This window comes from Sprattus sprattus (genome assembly GCF_963457725.1).
Source record: "Sprattus sprattus genome assembly, chromosome: 16".
In the NCBI taxonomy this organism is placed as follows: Eukaryota; Metazoa; Chordata; class Actinopteri; order Clupeiformes; family Clupeidae; genus Sprattus; species Sprattus sprattus.
This window is the reverse complement of record NC_137914.1, coordinates 30163087-30186666: the sequence shown is the minus strand read 5'-3', so window position 1 is coordinate 30186666 and position 23580 is coordinate 30163087. Positions and strand designations below refer to the sequence as shown.

Sequence of the window (23580 nt, the reverse complement as noted above, 5' to 3'; positions counted from 1 at the left end):
GCTCTGAGCCTCGATAAGAAGGCTGTGTAATCCAAATGTGGGCATTTCCTTTCTTTTCAGCAACCAATCCTGACTTTCTGAAGGGATTCATTGGCTGACGGCGCTTTCCTGCTAACGTGATTCGCTCAGTGCGTCACGTGTTGTCTTTAAATGCGGTTTTCTCAAAATGAGTGTTTTTTTCATTTTTAGGTACACATTTCTCAGCCTATGTAGAACCTAGGTACACCACACTTCCCAGTTTCACACATAGCATTGTTATGAAGACATCTACAGACGGATTTATTTATAAATTGTTCCTGGCCAGATTTATGGGTCATTTTACCTGGAAATCATGCCGAAAATAGGGTTTTTAAGGCCATGGATAGTATATTTTGATTTCCCAGGTCATAAAAGCAGATATCCTAAAAGGATGAGGATTTTTTGTCATTTGATATATAAACAAAATAAAAAAAGAATTTTGGTCCTGGCTTTATCACAGTTTAAGATTCATGTACCGGAAATATATGCAAAAACGTGCATATTTAATGACTTCCAGCCTAATTAGCATAATTAAATATGCAAAATTAAAAAACTTATAATACATTTTTTTCTTATAATGATGTATGTAATCAACTGGTAAAGTTTCATGGTGATCCCTTGTATTTAAAAATTTTACCCTATTCACCTGCCATGTCTCGCCTTAAAATGAAATATAAAGACACTAAAATGATATCTAGTTTTAGAGGTGCTCAGACTTTGTACAAAAAACACATTGTAAACATTTTGGAAGTTTTCATTTTTACTCTGCACCTTGTAAACAAAGGTGTTTGCTCCAAAAAGGTGAGTTTAGCATTAAAAAAGTGTGTGTGGTTTCTTTACTACTTATAAGTCATTTAGAAAGTGACACTTTTCTTCACTTAGACCACTATACATATTGATGAGAAAGGTGTGAAGTACCCCCTAATCAGCGCAAAGCATTTTTGATTGAAAAAAATATGTTATACACAGCGAAATGCCATCATTGTCTGATTTATTAAACTGTCAGCACTGAAGATTGAACATTGAATATTGTTGCATTGAACTGAGTGCGTTTGCAATTACATTTTAGTAAGAAACTTGTGCTTGTGCGTCGCTGAAAATCTTTGTCAGTCTTGGTGGCAAGGAGGCAACTGCTGTGATCAAGCTCTTCTCCAGGCACAGTCTGTTTCTCTGCTTTGTTTTGATCACAGTCATTGCAGAGAAGGAGGCCTCACATAAATATGTGGAGGCATAGGGTAGTAGCTGCTCCAAAGCTTTCTCTCCCAGGTCAGGGTGCTCCTGCTTCACACACATCCAAAACTGTGTGAGTGTGGATGTGGCAAACTTCATCTGGAGCCCACGGTCAGATGACACTTCCATGAGTGTTTCCTGATTAGTGACAGAGCTTCCACATGCTTCGGACAAGAGAAATGGGTTTTTCACCCAATCCAGCTGTGTAGATTTCTCCTCCATGTCAGGAAAGTAGGAAATTTAAAATTTAAAATTTTGAATCAAATTGGTCTAATGTCCCACGATGACCAACTGGACTGGAGCTCTGTCCACATCCTCACTAGAGAGAAAATCATCCATCTGAGGAAAGCAGGTGAAATCCCCCTGTGCAGAGGCTCTTCTCCACAGCTCTGCTTTCTTCGGGAAGCCTCCCACCTTGTCATACAGGTTTAAAATGCTGGTGTCCTTTCCCTGCAGACACATTCAGTTTGTTCAGTTTGCTGAATATATCTGCTTATTATACAGTTACTTGATGCTGAGCAATCCACCTTCTGACTTCAAGTTTCAATGACCTTCCGTTACGTTAACCCTCTATACCCCAATAGAATTCTAGAACACTCCAGCAAAACCCCACGAAAAACAGAGAATTCATTCATTTTTTGTTATTCTGTAGACAAACAGTTACAGTTAGAAAACAAAAGAAAAATTACAAGTTTGTTTTGTTTGAAAGGGCATAAATTCTTTGTTAATATGATATCAAATATGTATTAGTGACTTCTACAAATATTAAAATACAAATCATTACATACACCCTAAAGTTCAAATTCATAAGTTTTGAACCGTACAGCAGATGTAGTTATTATATTTAATATATTCTTACTGTATTTAATTAGTATTTGTTATATATCTTGTAAATAAATGAATAAATATTAAAATATTAACACTACTTAACCATACAGATTACCAACATTTTTGCTAATTTGGTGGAAAACACTATGCCTCTTCAAAAGCATCCTGGTGCAATACATTTGTGGAGGAGGTGAAGGTGTTTGTGAGGATAAACATCCTCATGGGTATCCATCATATACCCTCTTTTCTTGACTACTGTTCATCTGATCCAGCCTTACAAGTGACCTATGTGGCAGACACCAATGCCATGAAATAAGTATGAGGAGTTATGCAGATACCTACCCTGTTCAAAGCAGACTCTGGTGACAAGCTTCAGAAAGTGAGACCATTACAGTTTTTTCCCAATCATTTTCACACTTGGTTCAATACCATGTACTCTTTCTCAAAACACTTAACACATCCAGCAGTAGACCAACTAAATGGGATACTTTTCCATTGCTTAGATACAAAATGCAGTCAATGACCACTTCCAAAATTCATGGATACCTGTCTCAGTCAATGTTCACCACCAGCAAAATGCTGTGCAACTACGTCCTTAAACTTCTTTGACCATGTAAAAATCTTTCAGTGAGGCCATGATTCAATTTGACGGCATGTTACTTTGGAAACAGTTTATGCCTAAGAAACCTGTCAGATGGGGTATTAAGATTTGGTGTCTCTGTGACTTCCTGAAAGGATACTGTTTAGCATTCAATGTATAAACAGGCATAGAGGGGCGTGGCAGTTGATCTTGGTTCGGGATAGAGGGTAGTAATGGATCTAATGTCAGACTACCATAGACTATACACTGTAATGTCGGACCACCTATACAAACACCACCACTTGTAAGCTGACAACTTTTCATCTTCAATTCCGTCAGTGAGAAACCTACTAGGCCTATGTCCTACTGAAGCTTCCTTAGGCTCATCAGGCCTCCCGCTGTTCCTCTCCCCCCATGTCTTCACTTCTCTTTGCTGCCACAGCACCCTCACTCACTTCTCTACCTTCAGATGAGGTGGAACAACTGACATCCTGTCACACATAAAAGAAAAAAAACGATCCTATTATTGTAAGCCATCACAGTGGAAGTCATTATTGTTTCATCCATTTTTATGTCAATTGTTTTATGCCACATCAGCTCAATATCCGAGTGTGTACTACATACGGACAAGCTATATCACATCTACTATACATTTTTGTAGTAGTGATGTCCTATACCCTGGTCCTGATTTCATTGTGATTAGCTTTTCTACAGCATAAAAGCTGTACAAGCTTAAAATTCAACATCACAACATATTACTAGTTGGCTGTCGAATAATCTGCTGAATACCATTTCAATATGAGGTTTTCAATATTCAATGATGACCTTGCTATTGATTGTATCTACTGTTGTTACCATAAGCTTACAGCTCAAAACAAAGGAGGGATTTGAAATACTAGTAGAGACGACGTTTTTTTATTATACATGTTATTTATCTAAATCTGATCAGTTTAGTAAGTGATGAGGCTGGCTATCAACCAACTCCAGACGAACTCCTCAGACTAACGTTACCTCAGACAATGTAGATAGCTAGCAAGTTAGCTGGCAAACTGGTCATGGAAATTGAGATGACGATACAAATTGTAAGACATTTCTTCTGAAAACCAGAAAACACAACCGATTACCCACGTCGTTTATTTGTGCAAATAATAGCTCTCACCCACAGACGCGGGAGCTTCATTCGTAAATTGCGAAAGTCACGAATTGGCCGCCATTTCCACAAGTGAGGTAACGTGAAAATGAGCTTTACTGAACGTCCCTCAAAGACCAATTATTAAATGTTACATATCTCAGCTAATAAAAGTGTCATGGGTTTACAATCTATTCAAACATCACTGATCTAGCTATGCCTTTTGTCTATGTATACGATGAGACTGGTGCTATTTGTAAACCAACACTTCTCAGTAACTGCCATACGAAGGCGTTACTGGCGAGTTAGCTAGTCAGAAATAAACAGGAGGATACTTATATTTCTATTTGAATACGGTTTTTTATTTTTGACTTCTCAAACAGGATCGTTACTGTCATACAAACGTGATTAGTCGTCGTCATTGGTGCACAAAAATACCGTATCATCCAGTGAGAACAGATGTAGACGTCTCTGATTTCTTGCCTTTACTCCAAGAGACACTGTAATCTTCAGGCGATCTGTCAGTACTAGCGACTAGCGAGGTTAAATTAGCAAATACTTCAAAAAAGCCAATGACAGCATATCCAGTTTCCGGTTTCAAAATAAAAGTAAGATGTTAATCTATCCATTAGCGGGGTATTTTTTCATATATTAATGTTGTAGTATTAACACTGTGTCTTTAAAAGTTATGGCCGTCGACGGCCGCTATGGGAGAATACAAGACGGCCGTCGATGGCCGCTATGGGATCTAGAGGGTTAACTAACCGGACTACTTGCGGAATGATATGCAATGTGAATTAGAAGCAAAAAACCTGTTGCCAATGACAGCGGTGATAAACTTTCCGCAGCAGTGAATTTCAAGGAATTACAAACCTGCGAACGCAGACATTTAACCCACAAATGGCCCATACAAATCAACGTACATTTTGGAACATTCTGAAGAGCCGTATAATAAGTATTTCTAAATGATTTTTGAATGGAGGCTTATTTTAAATATATCTTTTAAAAAATCTCACGTACCCCCTGGACTACCTTCACGTACCCCCAGGGGTACGCGGACCCCCGGTTGAGAACCACTGCCTTACTGCACTTGCAGTAGGTCTATTCGTGGCCTATTCTAAGGAGTCATTTTCTCCAGTCTTTTTAAAAAGCTTGTAGCCCCGAGAGCTAACCCTCTATCTAACTAACTTCTTCCAAATGCAGCTAGCCCTTTTCTCCTTAACACCTTATCTTTACATTTTTTTGAACATCCACCGTGTTGCAGCAAATAAAACACCAGCACTTGAACACTATTTTGTGCTGTTCCTGTCTACATTGTGTACAGTTCGTTTTGTTAGGAACCATTGTCTCCAAGCAGTTTTGGAGGCACCGTATGTAGAATTGCTAAGCTTGGCAAACCCCATACAATAGCCAAAACACTGATTTTGCCGGTCCGGGAAGACGTGTAGAATAATGGTAGCAGAGTGCAGCTGCTAAACTCGGCGCAATACCTATTTCAATTGACACTGTATCATGCCTAATATCAGAAACCAGTTTGGGGCCTATTTTCAAAGAGGACTACCGTCCATTCGCCTTGGTTTGTGATCCATATCTCTGCTCAGCAGACGAGCTGTCAATAGACATGCAAGATATTGCTTATTGAGCTGAAGAGTGGCAGTAGACTTAATCATCTGTTTACCACCTCCCCTCTTTCGACATTCTGGGTAGCAATGATAACGGAATACCCTCAGCTTTGCGAGCTTGCCTTAAAAATGCTTGTTCTTTTCGCGTCAACATTTTGTGCGTTTCAAGACTGACTGCGCTCAAAACTAAATACCGCAACAGCGCAGAGATCGAGGATGACCTGAGGATATGTTTGTCAAACATTGCCACAAGATTTGAGACCTTTGCCAGGCAAAGAAAGCTCCCGTCTCACATTTACAGACCTGTAAGATTTGTTTTGTAAAGATCACAAGAGGCCCATAATAATAACAGTATCCTGATGATGGCAATAATAACACTTATTATTATTATGACTTTATTATGATTATGATAATAGTATGACAAAAATAATAAATGGTCGATAATCATTAAATATAATAATAATGTTGGTGATAATAATGACGATTATTATAATAAGAAAGCATGCAGGCTCACATAGCTGCTAATATTCATCGCCTATTAATAGGTCTGCTACTATTGAAAATAATAACAATAATAATAATAAATAGTTATAATAATTGCTTGTATTGACCTAACAATAACCTAACCTTGATATGCCAGACCTATCAATAACAATATGCTATCTATCTTTCTATGTATGGTGGTGTAGTTGAAGGCGGTGGCGGCGGGTGGTGGGGGGGCCCCAACTACCCCTTACCAGCTTTAGGGGGGCCCAGCTTTCAAAAGTTGGAGAACCCCTGCGCTAGAGAATGCAAATCTAGGCTACACATTTTAAATTTGGCCAGCCTTTACTTTTGCCCACATTTCCTACAGTGTCAGTTTCCTCGCTCAATGAAAATGGCCGGTCAAATTTTCGATAGTTGACCGTGAATGGCCAATTGTTAGAAAAAAATTATGTTTGTTCTTATTCCTCTTTTTAGGTAAGCAATTAAGCTGCTGGAACAGCATTTGGAGTAGATACATATTGTGTTTTGCTGTCATTATTAGGTTTATTAACTGTATTTTGCTATCCTTATTAGGTTTATTAACTGTATTTTGTTCTGATAATTCTCTTCATTATTGTTTTCCTGACTTAAAAGTGTCTAGGCAGGAAATACCTTAAGTCGCACATGAAACATGTTGGCTTTAGATTCCAAATTGGTTAAATCACACATTTGTCCGATGGCACATGTCTGCAATCAGGCGGCCACATTGACATTGTGGTTTGGATCTTGAGAACCATATGGGGTGTTTCCTCCCCCAAAATGTTCCTTCTATTTAAAAAATTCTGAGAAACCTTCTTTATCAAACTCCTCCTAGGCTGCTGTTCTGGTTCTCACAAAATGTGGAGTGGAGTGGAGTGAGGTGATTTTAATATCAAAGAAGTAGCTTTGAGAAAAACTCAAAGCCATTGATTTACTTTTTATATTTATGTTTCTTAATGACACTTTTCTTTATCTTACTGAGCACATTCTTTTTTTACTCCACAGAAAACCTTCACACCTAACATCATTGGACGAAAGGTCAAGGAAGAGTAAGTCAGAATTTTCACCATTGCATATTGCTTGAAAATATATGGTTCCCAGTACTATGGATGAAATGGTTTCACAGTCAAATTCCTGACAGTTATGACATTTCAAATTTACAATCATGGTTGATTACTGCACTTTGAAAAACTCTGGTTAAATACTGTCCAGCCTCAACCAAAGTTAGCAACAGTCTCCCAGACGCGGCGTGCAACAAACTTGGTTTGTTTTGTTAGTGAAAATTTGGAGGACGTCAGTGACAGTGGACAGTGAAGAGTGGTCTGTGGACAGTGAAGAGTGATGAATGGTCTGTGGGAAATGAAGAGTGAAGAGTGGTCGTATTTTGAGTGCTCAGGGAAATTCTAGCCACAGACATCTATGACCCTTGCAATACAGTTATCCTGCTGCATGTGTTAAGCAAGCTTCGCTGTAACTAGCTGGCTATGTGCCCAACCAAACACAGCTTGACTTTATGATAATACATGACCTCACCTTTTATATGGTTCACTGAAGGTTATCAACACAGTCCACTGTTATTTCAGTTCTAAAGCATAATGACATGATGAACTAGAGAATGGCTAGAAATTAAACGGTCCAGAGTTGTCAGTGTCATCACACCTTTTCAGAAGTGCAGCAACACTTGTGATGGGAGCAGCAATGAGAAAGCACTCACACTTTAGCTGAGCACTCACTGATTTTGCAAATGTCTTTGGTTAATGGCTGTTAAATGTTGTCATGTCGCAGGAAATGGATTTTTTATCTTTGTGACAAAGACTTTGGTAAATCCAAGTTTTGTCCATCAGATTGTCAGTTTTATAGTACACCCAGATCATCTGGATGTGGCAGAGGTCTTGTGACTGTTTTTAACAATTAAATGCCACATCTTGAAGTCCAACTTCTGAAAGTTGATCTGTCATACTCAAAACCATTGCTCTGTGCTCGGGTCCACAGGCCCAAGAAGCTATCAAAACTTTCATAGTTAAACAGACCTCCTGGGTACTCTCCTTCCGAGTGTGGACAGAATTTGAATTGTTGGTTGGGCATACGCTTGACTTTTGAGTTTAAGTTTTGTCCCATGGTTTTCCTTTTTGTAATATCTGATAGATTTCGGATCATGTACGATAGTTTTAAATGTTTGTCTACCTCACCTAGCCGATAAGGGTCTCTACTCTCTTCTGCCTTATACATACCTGTTCCTCAGTTGTACTGTTAGGTGGTGATGAGCTTGTTGCTTCGTTTAATTCTATGTGTACTTCTGCCAATGCATTTCACTGTGACCTAATGTTGGCCTAATGTCATGACAACACTCTTGGCTCTAATCTCAACATATTTCAATTAGGCCTGAACGATTAATTGCATTTGCGGTTTAATCGCGATATGATGACTTAAATAAAAACCGCGATTACATTTTTTTTAAAATATTTTTTTTTTTTTTTTAAGATGGAAAATTTTGCACACAGTGATTAAAGCAGCATAACGGATCACTTGCTAATCCTAACAAGATGCTAGTGGCTCAAACTAGCGAAATCTCTTGAAATGTGCTTACTTTGACACTATGACCAACTAGTTAGTCAACAACTGTCCCAACACAGTCAATCATCAAGCAAGTGCACAAGACGGCAAATAAGCTACTTACTAGTTCCGCAGACAGTAAAAACCAGGCGGCTTCAGGCTCACCTACATAACGCAGTCATTTGCCTACGGACCCTGGTATGGCAATGGCACAGAGGCGATTCTCCATATTAAAAGTAATTGTAGCGCCCCAATTTTCAAAGCTGTTATTTAAAGGTAAAACTGCAAATCCTAACCCTAACCCTGAAGTACAATTACGGCATAAGGCCAATTTAAAAAGTGCATGCCTTGTGTTTATACTTGACTTTGTTTAAATAACTTAAATGCACAGTGGCAAAGCCACTGATTTGTTTCTGTAATGAGCAGTTATATGTAAAATGTGGGAAAGAATATTTCACACTAAATGTATCTAATATTGTGTCATATTTAAATCATTCAGTACGTTTTGTTGGAGAAAAAAAGAGGATAACATTTTTAAAAGTCGCATATCGAATCGCAATCGCAATATTTTGGGGAAAAATCGCAATTAGATTATTTTCCCAAATCGTTCAGCCCTAATTTCAATACAAAACACTGATGGCCAAAATGAACACGTTGTGTATGGATGTTTGTTTACCATCAAAATCAGATTGGATGAACATTAAAACTAGTTTAGTTGCAAGGAACTATTGGCGTTTTATGCAAGGAAAAATGAGGATGCTATACTACACGACCAGTATTAAAATCACTGCACTGGTTAGCTGTTAGTTTCAGCATAGATTTCAAGATTCTCTTTCTAGTCTATAAATCACTCCATAGGCATGCACCATATAACAGTCATTCTCTTAAGGTACACACCCAGTAGATCCCTGAGGTCCTCTGGCACTGAACTTCTGATGTTTCCAAAAGCCAGGACAAACAGACACGGGAAAGCAGCTTTTAGTTTCTATGCTCCCAGCCTTTGGGACACTCAGCCGGAATACCTAAGAATGGCTGAAATTGTAGAAAACTTAAAACATGCATTTAAGACATACTTTTTTGATACTCACTGTAACATTGATCTATTTACTTATGTGTCTTTAAGTGTAACCAGGGCTCGAAATTAACTTTTTGGCTTACCAGCCAACATGGCTGGTAGATGACATTTTTTACCAGCCAATCATATTTTTTACCGGCCAAAATTAAACCTGCCATTTCAGACCTACTCTGACATTGTTTGATATAAACAATATTTACCTATGATTTTTTTTTTTTTAACTTCTTTTTAATTCCTCTTATCAGTTGCAGTCATACAGTACATCACATCGTTACATGAATTTAAGTGCTACGGGTACAAATCTTAGGCTGGTGGGGTTAACAGTCCATGGATGTCTTGGGCCCAAACCTTCCGGTTCCAGGCATATCAGAATTTAGTTACTCATTAACATTGTCCACAAACACCACTCATCACAAATGACATTACACAAAGAAGGCATTCTGAAATAGAAAGGCCTGCAAAGGTCCATTGCTTAAAACATAAATAAACAAAGAAACATATATCCATACATGTAGCCTACATATCCACATGCACATATGTATCTAAATGTAACATTGTCCACAAACACAAAACATCCCACATGATATTACTTTAAGAAAGTATTCTGTAAAGAAAAAGGCCTGCAGACGACCATTGCTTTAAAAGAAAAGACTAAGAAAAGCAAAAAGAAATATATATCTATAAATGTATATATCTTTATGCATATCCACTTGTATACACACACACATCCATGCGTACCTTCATCATACCAAATGGACGTGTATAGCAATGACAGACCAGTTGTTTATGAATGCCTCTGTTTTAAGTTGTAATAGTGCAGTCAAGTGTTCCATCCTGTACATATCTTGAATTCTATCCCTCCATTGGTTTATTGTGGGGGGTTGTGGCTTCAGCCAGGAGGCTGTTATTGCTTTATTTGCTATTAGAAGAAGGGCTCTCAAAATTTTTGTTTGGTTATTTTCTTCAATGTTATCAGGCAATATCCCTAAAATGAAGTGTGATGGTTCTAATGGTAAGTCAATAAAAAAAACATATTTTTATTTCCTTTTGTATTTTTTTCCAGTATTCTGATAACTTTGGACAGTCCCAAAATATATGTGTGTGGTCTCCCACCCTGCCACAACCCCTCCAACATAGTGCTGAGGTATTGCTCCATTTAGATGTTATAAGTGGAGTTCTGAAGTATCTCATTTTAATCTTCCATCCAAATTCCCTCCAGTTAGGACTACTGGTTACTCTCTGTCCCTGCTCACATGAGTTTTCCCATTGTTCATCAGAAATTATTGTGTTCATCTCTAGTTCCCATTTTTCTTTAATATCCAAATTATTCTCCTTTAGTTCTTCTTGCAATATCCTGTATAAATGTGATATGAACCTTGCTTTGACCGTTCCTTCAATTGTCGATATGAAAAAGTGTTCTATTTTGGATGGTGGTGAGCAGAGCTCTTCCCAATCCCGGTGTGTATGTAAATAGTGTCTTAATTGTAAATATCTGTAAAAGTCTCGGGTTGTTAACTCATATTTCTCTTTAAGCTGTTCAAATGACTTCAAAACACTTCCTTCAAACATCTGGTCCAAGACTACCATGCCCATCTCCCTCCATCTTTCAAAACACCTATCCATTCTAGCAGGAAGAAATTCTGAATTGCTTGCAATTCTTATAGCTCTGGATATAGTCATGGGAAGTTTTAATTTTTTCCTCACAACTGACCATATTTTTAACCCATATGTTGGAAATCTTATTCTTCCCACAGGTCAAATTCAGGAATGGGAATGAGTCCAGTGGTGTGTCCGGGCATTCACTTTGCTCCATTCCCACCCATAAAGTGTCTGTTTCTTGAGATACCCAAGCAACCATTGCTCGTAATTGGGCTGCCCAGTAATATTTTTTCAGGTCAGGCAAGTTCAGGCCTCCGTTGTCTTTTGGGCATAGTAGTCTTCTAAGTTTAAGTCTGGGAGGTTTGCTCTGCCATGTAAATTTGGATAACCATTTGTTCAGTGCAGTAAAAGTGGCCGCAGGGACATATATAGGTAGTGATTGAAAGAGAAAAAGCAATCTTGGTAGGACATTCATTCTTATCGTTTCTATTCTCCCTATCAAAGAGAGTGGCAGGATTTCCCATCTTGTTAGGTCTGCTTTTATGTGGCCCAACAATTTTCCATAGTTGACCTTGAACAGTTTTGATAAATCATTTGTAATAATGATTCCCAGGTATCTAAATCCCTGTGACCAGTGAGCATTAAGCCTTCCTGTTAGTTGTATAGGCCATTGTCCAATTATCATCATTGCCTCTGATTTTGATTGGTTGATCTGATAGCCAGAGAGTTCTCCATATTCTTTTAAAGTGTCCATCAATGCAGGAACAGATATGACAGGATCTCTTATGTAAGTCAGGATATCATCTGCATAGAGAGATATCTTGTGTTTTCTATTTCCCATGTCCTTTATACCCTTTATTTCCTTATTCTGTCTTATAGCTGCTGCTAAGGGTTCAATATTTATAGCAAAGAGTAAGGGACTGAGGCAGTCCCCCTGTCTCACCCCCCTCTGTAATTCGAAGAACTCAGAACAGCATCCATTAACTCTGACACGCGACTTTGGGTTTTTGTATATGACTCTGACCCAATTTATGAACTCCGAGTGAAACCCCATTGCCGATAGTGTTCTGTACAAGAAGTCCCAGTTCACCGTATCAAATGCTTTCTGTGCGTCAAAACTTATGAGCATTGATGTCTGCTTATTTTTCTTGGCACAGGTAATAACATTTAGGGTTCTTCTTATATTATTAGCACCCTGTCTGCTGGGGATGAATCCAGTTTGATCCGGGTTAATCAGTGTGGTAATATGTTGTTGGACTCTTCTTGCTAAAATACTTGTCAATAATTTCTGGTCATTACATATCAGGCTAATAGGTCTATATCCTTCACAGAGTGTTGGGTTTTTACCTTCTTTATGAATCACAGATATAATGGCCCGTGACCATGTCTCAGGGGGGTCATTCTTGGAGAGAGCATATCTAAACACCCTGGTTAAGATCGGCACCAAATCATTTATAAAGCATTTATAAAATTCTCCACTAAATCCGTCCACCCCTGGGGAAGAATTATTTTTCAATCTTTTTATTGCATCTCTTATTTCCAATTCCGAAATTGGTGTAACCATGCTTAGTGATACTTCTTCTGACAGTTCAGGTAGGTTTAAATTAGCTAGGAAGGTATTAGTATTGTCTGTTGTAGTTTGTGATTTGGGTTCTTTGTACAGATTTTGGTAAAATGATGCAAATGCATCTGCCACCTCTTTGGGATGAGATACTGTTCTTGCCACTGTTGGATGAACAACCTTAGAGACAGTTCGGTTGGCCTGAGCCTTGCGAAGTTGGAAAGCAAGGAGGCGGCTGGCTCTTTTGCCCATCTCATAGTATCTCTGTCTCGAGAATCTTAGAGCTCTGCTTTATATGATAAAAGCTTATCCAAAGATTTTCTTGCCTCCTTAAGTTCTGTGGCAGTATTAGTTGCTCTATTATTTTTGTGTTGTGTTTCTAGGAGCTTTATCTTGTTTTCTAGGCTCAACTGTTCCTCAAGTCGCTTTCTCTTCTGTTGTGATGATATCTATATTATTTTCCCTCTTAACTGCTTTTGCTCCCTCCCATAAAATTGACGGGTTAACTTCTCCATTATCATTTATCTCAAAGTATTCTGTTAATTGTTGTCTCAGATCCTCTACTGTTTCTGTGTTGTTCAGTAGAGACACGTTCAACCTCCAATATCTGAAAAAAGAGTGCATGCCCAGGTCTATCTTCAGTAGGATTGGGGCATGATTACTCAGAGTTATAGGTTCAATGTGACAATCAATTACTTTGTACATGTATTGTTGAGGAAGACAGAAGCAATCAATCCTTGAATAACTGTTGTGTACATTAGAAAAAAAGGTGAAATCTTTCCCTGTAGGGTTTTTAGTTCTCCATGGGTCTACAAGTCCCAATTCAGAAATGAAATTATTCAGTGTATGTGTTTTTGGACTTTGAGGTCCTTTTTCTGTTGGGTTCCTGTCTTTTTCCCCATCTTGCACTGCATTGAAGTCCCCTCCAACTATTAGCATACCTTTTGAATTTTCTGCAATGATGTTCGCAATTTCTTTGAAAAAACCTGGATCATATTCGTTTGGAGCATATACATTCAAAATGGAAATCTCAGTTCCTCCAACACTTCCAACCACCATGACATATCTTCCTGATTTATCCTGCACCACCTTCTCTGCACTCAAGGCCAGAGTTTTACTAATTAAAATCGCCACCCCTCTTTTTTTCCCATTTGAGGCACTATACACTAAGTTAACCCATTCCCTCTTTAATTTTATATGTTCTTTCTCGGATAAGTGGGTTTCTTGTAGCAACGCAATTGAACACTGCATTTTCTTTAACTGATAGAACATCTTTTTCCTTTTTATAGGATGGTTTAGCCCATGGACATTATAACTCACTATGTTTAGTTTATCCATGAGGATAACAGTACCCCTTCCTTCTGCCTTTAAAAGTTAACATATATTTTCCAGAGATACACCCGTATTCAAAAAACATCTTATGTGACTGCATAGTTATAAAATACACATGTAATATCCACCGTTGTGGAAAACAAGAACATACAATCAAAACAAGGAAGAAGCAGACTTCCAAAAACCCGACTGATCTAACGAACATAAAATCAGTCTCAACTAGGACAGAGAGTTGTGACAGGTCTCTCCGGGGGTGTGCACTCAGTGTGGTTAGGCTACACGCAAGTCCAATGGCTTTGCTATAGCCTGTAGTGCTCGTCAAAGTGGAGCGTAAAGAAACAAAAAATAAAAAGCTCCTCAAATGAGGAGAACTTGTTTTTTTTTTTAAACATAATGTTAATAAACTTTCTATGATAAAACTAGCCAGAACATATTAATCTTACCAGTAAGTTGCATCTACATTTCCCTCAAAGTCTACTCACAGCCCAGTGTTTTTACTCGCTCCTTTCTTTATCGCCGTGAAGGAAGCTCTTCAGATCTGCATTGGACATCACGTTGGCTCTGTTTGATGTTGAAGTCTCAGCCCAGCTATTCCGTAAAAGTTCCGCCCGGAGCGTCTCCCGTTCATCCAGATGCACATGGATACCAATGGTATGAAGAGTTTGTGCCGCATCCGACAGTGTCATGAAGGTCTTAGTTCCCGTCCTCAGGTGAATTTTCAGCTTGGCAGGGAACGGCGATTGAGCTTTTATGTTCTTCTCTTTAAGCTGCTTTATCACCTCCCTAACTTGCTTACGTTTCTTCTGGATGTCAGATGTGTAGTCTTGGTCCAAGAAGATCTTCTGCCCTTTGTAAATTACTCCTCCTCGGTGTTTCCATGCTTCTTGAATGACCAATTCTTTTTAGTTCTGAAGTCGAGGAATCTGACGATGATCGACCTCGAAGGGCTCCCTGGGTTTGTCGGTTTCATGGTCAAAGATCGGTGTGCTCTCACTAGATTTAAGTTCAAATCCTCTGGTAATGTCAGTGCTCTTTGGATGAGATTGCTTATGTAGTTCAGCATATCATTGTTTTCGTTATCTTCTGTTACTCCGTATATACGGAGATTGTTGCGTCTAGCTCTGGACTCTAGATCCACACATTTTGCTGTTAGGCTGGCATCTTGTTGTAGCAGGTAACAAAGTGCTCTTTCATGTTGTTGTGTCTTACCTTCAGCAGCCCCTAGCCTCTGTTCGTATTCCGTTACTCGTTGTTCAAGCTGTGTCGTCCTTTCAGCAACCTCACTGAGCGCCGTTTCAACTCTTGCTAACGAGCTTTTGGTGTCTGTAGAGGCTTCAGAGTGTTCTCTTCTAAATGTGCGCAACTCGGCTAGCACCGCCGCCATGTTCTCGTCACTGCCTGAGTCACTTTGATGGTCTTTGCAGGGTCTTGGAGTTTTGTTCTTTTTTTCGGTCTCCTTTCGAACAGTAGTCATCTCAGAAAGTTGTTGTGAGCAGTTTTGATGGGAAACAAAAGTGTAATTAAATTCCGGACAGTTTTTTAAAAGTTCTCCTCCGGGAGCTTACGAATCAGGCTGTTGCCTCGGTCATGACGTCACAGGAAGCCTCTACCTATGATTTTAATATCATTGTTTATCACTCTCAGAATGGATTAAAAGAAATCAACCAATATTGCCCAATTGGCTGGTGACTGCCGCAACACGCGCTGTATGCTATACCCGGGAATCCTTAAAGGCCCTCCTTCACGATACATTCATTATTTAATTTACTTTTGCATGACCACAATTTATTAAAGCACATTCAAGAGTTGGCTATTAAAAATGTACTTCAGATGAATTAATTTAACCTCATAAGAATCGCTGCATTAGGTCTACTAAAAAAAAAATCTAAATTAAGCTTTTAAATGACACCTATATGATAGATAAATATTGTCCAACAAACACTACAGCATGGATATTCAAAAGCTTATTATACTATAGTCTTACTGATCTGACAAAAAACCGCATTGAAAAAAACGAAGAGAAGGCAAACAGTACCTCTGCTTCACTGAAGGGGGCGTGCAAGAGCAAAGGAAAAAAACTTACCGGAGCATGAACGTGTAGTGGGCGAAAGGCTTGATGTTATGAATACATGTGTTACACAAAATACAATGAGCCACCTACTACAACATGCCCTTGGTGTAGCTGTAGCTGCTGTTGTGGCTGTTGTTTCTTCCTCCCTAGATGTTCTCTGCACCTTTGCTTGAGGTGATGCAACGGCAATGAATCGGCACATTATTTTAGCTTTCGTTTAACTGCGTTAACTTGCGTGTGGTCAACTAAGTCGGTTTCAACTTTAAAATCGCGCTCGAAATATTAGAACTTTATAACCTTTGTAATTTGCCGGCAAAGTATTAGAACTTTGTATTCGCTGGCAAAATTGTTGTATTAAAATTCTAAGAACTTTATGTTACCCCTTCCCTTCTCCCACTGTTCGTATTGGCGTTGCAAGCTATTTTTAACCATGACGGGCGCAATAGTCGGTCGCTCTCGCCAAGTGGCGGAGCATCGGAGACAATTTAGTCGCCAGCCCAAAAATCTACACGCCATTGACGCTTGGCGGGTGCCAATTTCGAGCCCCCCCCCTAGGTTTAGAGTGAGCTTACTTTTCTCTGAGTCGCCGGTTTGAAACTCTTGCGTTCATGCTAGTTTTTATTTTTCTCCTGATTATGGTATTCATCATAATTTCACAAGGCCCAGTAGCCAGGCTAATCATTTATGCTTACAAAGGCAATATTGACATTTAAATAGGCTCTGTGGCTTGGTATTTGATAATTCCTGCGTAATATCAAGGAAATGGTGAATCAAGTTAAAACGTCAGCAATCATTGTAGCTTAGATCCGTAACACCAGCGTTATACATCCTCAAACAGTAGCCTATAATATCACCTTGGCATCTGTGTTTCTGACTTCAGTCATTGACTTTTAGCTTAATAAATGAACTCGTATAAACTTCACCTGGTGGTCGCATCTCTCTTATGCCAGCTGTACGAGCTTTGGCTGTTACTGCCACTAACTTGTTGAATGTTCCTACCGATTGTTATTTTAACAAAAAAAACTGACAAATGTTTGTGATTTATTAACCCATTTAGGCCTAAAACGCCTGGAAAAAATGCCTGGAAAACCTATGGGCGATTTCAGAAAACCCCCCTAAAACCTGAAGTTTTTCTAGAAATTTAGCAATTGTGTCAACGCCTACTAAATTACTGATTTCTCAGCCCCTGTAACAGATAGGAACACAATTCAAAAAGTATTTGAGAGCTTACACCTGTGGCTTTCATGGGAATTTTTATTTACAAATATTTACAATATTTACATACACCTTCTCAAAAGTAAAAAAATATATGTAAAAGTGCAGGAACAGCACAAAACAGTAAAAAATAAAATAAAGTAGGCTATATGACAAAGTGTATAACAAAGTGAAATAAAGTTTATAACTATATAATTATAAGTATATAATTCTTAAAGGGAATGTTTTAACTTTTGAGTTGTTTACTTGTTTTATTATGAGCAGAAGGGAATCTATTTTGTTGTCGGTGTAGTTTTTACATACCAGTGATATTTTATGCTCATTTGGACACTATGGATGGAGAATGGACCTGACAGTGTCAACCTCAGAGTTGTTTACTTGTTTTATTATGAACAGAAGGGAATAAGATTTTGATCAACAATTATAACTATTTTGTTGTCCATGTAGTTTTTACATACCAGTGATATTTGTATGCTCATTTGGATACTAGGCTATCACTGAGAAACAGATGAACTAGTTTAGTGTCAAATATTCCATTCAAAGGGAATAATTCAAATAAAAAACAAAACATTTCAAGTACATCTTATTTATCAACTGATAAATACTGTATGCTGGGCTGAAATGGAAGGCAACCAAAGCATTCACTATAATAAAGTCAAACTAGGATTCAGTAGCATTAACTGATTATAAACAACAACATTCTATAGGGACTGATTATTGTTTCGAAATACTAGAGAGATATAATAATGCAAGGAATAGAGAGATGTCGATAGTTATTAATTGTATTTCAAATTCGCTCGTTTACACTCTTGCTCACTGGAGAAAGTTTTAACAACATAGCAAGCTAGCTAGCTAGCTTAGTGTTAACATAGCCCTCTACCATATTCCCTTTCATTTACCTCAAGTAAACCTACATTTAAGCAAGTAACAATCGTTAACAACTACAGATAACCACCTTCTGTAACTAACAGTACTCACAATTCACTCCTTGCCTAATTTACTTTGAGCTAAACTCCTTGGCTATAATCCTGGATGTTGTTGAAGAGACGATTTTTTTTTTAAAAGCCAAAACATTTGGGGGGTCTGGAGAACAAACGACACGATCACGTGTCTATTCTGATGCATTTCATTGGCCCAGAGGCCGACAATTTGGGCAAAAACCCCCCTTATACCGGAAAACGACACAAACGCTTTCCCGTCCTTAAAGGTAGAACAGCGGTAATGCTTTCCCGGCTTAAATGGGTTAACTATTTAATAACATGTTAAATGTCTCCCAGCAACAAAAAGCTGATTAAGCACCATAGAACAGAAGCAAACTTGTAAAGGCTGTCATTGACATATACTTTGATTAATCATAAACATGCAACAGCTCTGGTTACTGCTGAAGACCTAGCCTGACGATGTCATACTCGTAATTCTAGTCAGAATATGAGTCTGATCCTGACCCATTGGGCTGTGATTATGGGGCGTGTTTCAACGGACCAGGAAAGAAAATGCCTCTTCGCTGAATTGGGTACCTAGAACCAATCAGAGCAACGTAGTATTACCATCTGATACATTAAACTTTTACCTGATCCCGTAGGAAGGACGGCAAAAACATCTTTTCAATCGACAAATGCCTTTATCGCGTTTCTCTGTTCCTCTTTCAAAATGAATGCGCCGTCAATATCTGTGAGATATGCTCGCTCCCGTTATACTTATTAGCAGCAAGGCTAGCTAGCTACTATGTGTTTTAATGGATTTTTGGTTTAGCAATAACCTTACAATAATGGTCTAGAGAGCTTTAGTTAAGACAAACAATACTCTGCAACATTTGTGTTGCACATACACAACTAACCAAGTCAAAGTAAACATTTAAAAAGTCTTGTAGATAGCTTAATTCACATAAAATATTTCCCACTAACAGGCCGAGACGCCGCCATCTTGGTACTAGTTCAAATCTACCGGTTAATTCACCTCAAGCGTTGGTTGATCATCTGTCCATCATCGTATAAAGCCTGCTCTGACAATTTCATTGGTCAGATCGTTTTGCTGAAAACTGATATTGCCTCCCCAATATGCACAACGCCAGACCGAATCTCCCTGACCAAAAATGTTGTGGGCGGGGTTCGGGCTGGTATCCAGGCTACTGAAGACCTGCTGCACTGCAGGTAGTTCACTCTTGTTCAGATAAAGAATCAACAAGAAACCTACCATAACCAGAAACTGCTGTATTGTAATGGTTACCAGACAAGCAACACCATGTCCTTTCCTAGTATATCTAAGGAGAACAGAGGTGTCTATCAACCTTTGATCTGAAGGGATTCTGAGCCAGTGTAGCCACTGGAGTGTATTAGAAGAATGTTTCCTAGTATCCGCTACCATTTTAATATCTGGACATCAGCAATGAATAATCACAATACCTGCGACTAAACAAATTCAAGTGTTCACAAGTTATGCAGATGTTGTCCATATGGACACATTTGTCCATCTTCATGCACATTTTTACATGTACAGTCTTTGTAGGGGATCTATTTAGATAGGACCAATATATGGAATAATCAGTGTATGGCCGTATCTTTTGTCCACTTCCAACCCTCAAGCTAAACTTTGTATCCTTTTCACCTGTTAGTTCTGTCTTGTAATGGTGACCATAGATGTATGTGACAAATAAAAATACTTTGATACTTTGATACTTTGTATCAATTGTCTTCGGCAGGCTGAAGGCTGATGGAGGACAAAGACGAGACAAGAAAGACAATGATAGAGGACGACAAAGAGACGGGCGTGGTAGAGGACGTGGGCGGCCAGAGGTTATCCAGTCACACTCCATCTTTGAGCAAGGCCCTGCAGAGTTGATGGCAAAAAGGAGAAGTAAGGAACTTTTGAAAACTATAAAAGCATTGTTAGAGGCTGGCTGTTTTAAGTCCGCATGAAAATGGGATGAATTTCAGTAGTTTATATATATTTTACATATAGGCATTTTTATTATACAGTGACTGTGTTTTACATACATTTATGATTATGGCCCCTTTCATACACAATAACATAGATAGGGCCAATAGTTTTCCGCGTCAAAAAAAAGCAAATTCCGTGTCACGTTTTTGGTAATTCCGTGATTCCGCGTCAAAAAAATAAAAACAGCCGTATAATGCCTTTCCGCACGTTAACTGTATGAAAAACTCTGTTGATAGTGATGTTGCCTAGCAACGCTGTTTCCGTGCGTGCAGCACCCTCAGTTAAGATACTGTCGAGTTCAGTTTGTCGCAAAGTAGTTGACCATACTGTGCCTTATACATTTCCAATGCTTAAATCATCATTGTTCGACCTGTATGTGAGGCATTATGTGCATACTTAATGAAAGTAAGGGTTTTCATGAAGTTGCTACTGTGATAGATCGTGTATTAATACCAAATTTTGGGCTACCTGCTCGTGCTATTAGTAGTGATTAGCATGATGCTAAGCAGAGATTTAGCTATGTTCTGTTCTTATGTTGATACGCTGTAATAAAGATGCGTTCAATCCTGTTAAGATTTCGACTGGATGAGATATGAATGAGATCCATGTTGCCTAGTGTAATGTCCACTATTATATGTATCTAGTAATATTAGTTGTGTAATTGTTATTGTGTAGCAATGCAGTGCTAATTAGTCCCCATAAATGAGACTGCTTTGGTAACTCAGTGAATAATACGTGCCCTTCTTAGATTGTTGTTTGCCAGCCATCAACACAACAGAAGACTTAACATTTTTTGTTTTTAATGCGATTGGGAAGATGAGCAAATGAACGTGACTGTGACTACCGTTGAAAAGGGGGGCGTGGCCGGAGCAGAGTTCAGCGCAGACGTGACATTTTCTGACTGCTTTTGTTCTTTAATTAATGTTTGTTCATTGTTGCGATCGTTGTTGTGTTTATTTGAAAGAAATTCAGTCTTACAGGATAAAATACAGGGGGTTTTGGGCGATTTTGATGCACAAAATTATGTTTCCGTTTGAAAAGTTGCAATTCCGTTTTCAGTGGTCCATTCCGTTTCAGATGGTCCATTCCGCGTATTCCGTCCGTTTTCCGTTTTCGCGGAAAACTATTGGCCCTACATAGAAAAAAAGAAAACATTATTATTCTGTGACTTACATACTGAAAGCGTGACGTAGGTATCTATTTCCTACACATCATCGTAATTAATGTATGGAAACTATTATGTAATTAGTGTGATTGAGCAATCAGCATAACAATGCAATCACACAGCATGCTTAATCACTCAGTTGATATTAAATTGTACTGTTGTTCTTAAAGCAACAGCTTATCTAACAATTTCACCCTAAAATAAGCTGCGGCTGGCTTTGATGATGCTCGAGAAACCCCCAACTCTGGCCCAAGTCCCATAATCAACATTAAAAAAGAAAAGAGGGAGACTGAGGAAGAGACCAAGGAGATTCTACGCAAGTTGGAGAAAGATAATGTAAGCTTCTATTTGTGCTGTTCCCTTATTATGGAGTATTTGTCATTCATTTTGTAATTGCCATGCAACTTTAGAATACTGTCCACCCAGACTATCAGGCAAATATGGCTACCCTTGTCAATCAAAACATAGTCCTTTGGAATTGTTGGATTCTACTTTTTTCCATTCCTTTATTATTGTTTTGCAGAATTTTTGTAGCTCTAGCGAAATTTCTATTTTTCTTTTGTTTGTTTGTTTGTTTGTTTTTGTCGCTCTAGTCAAAATGGTTCAGAAACAAGGCCATTGCTTTTCCTTGGGGCCCAGAAACAGATGATGTGACGCCCTCAACAAATATTCTTGGTATTGACATTTTGTGCCTGTTTTATCAGCTAATCCTCTAAGTCCTGTAAGTGGCGGTAATACAAAAGTTTGTCCTAACAGTTCAAGACAATGAAAACATTTCCATTCCACATATGACTTTGGTACTAGTTTTCGTGTGGTTTGTTGGAGTTTGCAAGTCCTAGCGGTTGCATCATTGTTTGCATGAGAGGAGGGCAAGGAGGGAGCCCCTCCTCTACAAGAAAACCGCTTCCCATTTCAAACTGGCCAAAGACTTCTGTGATGATGTATTTAAGGAATTGTTAACCGTGGAGTCAGATATCCTACCAAAAACATAGGACGGAGATGTTTCTGAAGTGCAGAAAACTATATCAAAGACCTAATTGGGAAGTCTCACTTCTTGGCAGCCATTTTGGCAATGCCTCTTGGTGGCTATTTAGAGCAAACAAGATCAGGCTGCTATCTTAATAAACAAGGATAGATCAGGGGCCTCATTACAGAAAAAATCCAAACTGCTCATCCTAACTTAAGTTAGGGACTCAAAGATAGGAAAGTCCTAACTTCCTATTACAGAAGCAATCCTTAACCTGTTGGTCGTTTCCTATCTTATCTTTGGCCTCCTATCATATCTTAACTTAGGAAATCCTAACTGTTCTGTCAATCAAATTTTATCAATCGTCAAGTTATGTCTGTTTCTGCACTTAGAATGTGCACGAGATTGATGGACCACATCACTTTGAACGTTAAAAAGCGTTGGTTGTTGCGCTCTATGATCTTTGGTGAACATACAAGACAACAAGCTATGGAGAACACAGAGGGCAAAAAAAGAAGGGCATTCAATTTTAATTCCGATGAGCTTGAGGCTTTGGTTGTGGCAGTGGGGAACAGGAGATCTATTGTTTGGAAAATGTACCCCGGTATTAACATCTAAAACAAAATATGTCAAATGGCAAGAGGTCACCGAAGCGGTCTCGGCGGTTTGTGGAGTGACTCGGGCGGTGGACAGCATAAAAAAAAAAGTGGTCTGCTGTGGCCAGTGATGCTAAGATCAGAGGGGCGTTACTGAAGAGGGACCAGGCTAAAACAGGGGCTGGTGTCCCTGAAGTGAAGCCCCTTACCACCTTGGAGGAGAAAATCCTGGCCGTCATGGGTCAAGTCTACACCCAAGGTAAGCTGAGTTCTAAGCTAGTTTCTATCGCTAGTTCGCCATCTAGCTTAGCAATCGCTGCTAATTTTAATGTCTGACTTCATTAAGACATAAGGAAAGAACGCTCGCAGTAAAGTTAAATTAGGCATAAACCTGTAGAGTGAACCACAGATTCACAGAATTAGTATTAACTAGTGTCAGTGTAGGGCTGGGCGATATGGAAAAAAACATATATCACGATATGGATTATTTTATATCACGATAGCGATATATATCACGATATGCCCTCTTGCTTTACTGGATAGGGGTGTACTTAAAAGTGTGATCCATCACGACCTGTACCACAATTACGCAGATTGT

At 38.8% G+C, this 23580-nt stretch overlaps 1 protein-coding gene across 2 annotated transcripts in view; it reads left to right on the top strand.

The window, feature by feature from the left end:
• The window catches only part of polr3d (polymerase (RNA) III (DNA directed) polypeptide D), a 55682-nt gene that overhangs the window by 16985 nt on the left and 15117 nt on the right, over positions 1 to 23580 (top strand). For both annotated transcript variants that reach the window (XM_080853323.1, XM_080853324.1), the window contains exons 3-5: positions 6917 to 6960; positions 20016 to 20170; positions 21625 to 21755. In XM_080853323.1, the coding sequence (XP_080709449.1) occupies positions 6917 to 6960; positions 20016 to 20170; positions 21625 to 21755 (330 nt within the window). The remainder of the gene's footprint in view (positions 1 to 6916; positions 6961 to 20015; positions 20171 to 21624; positions 21756 to 23580) is intronic.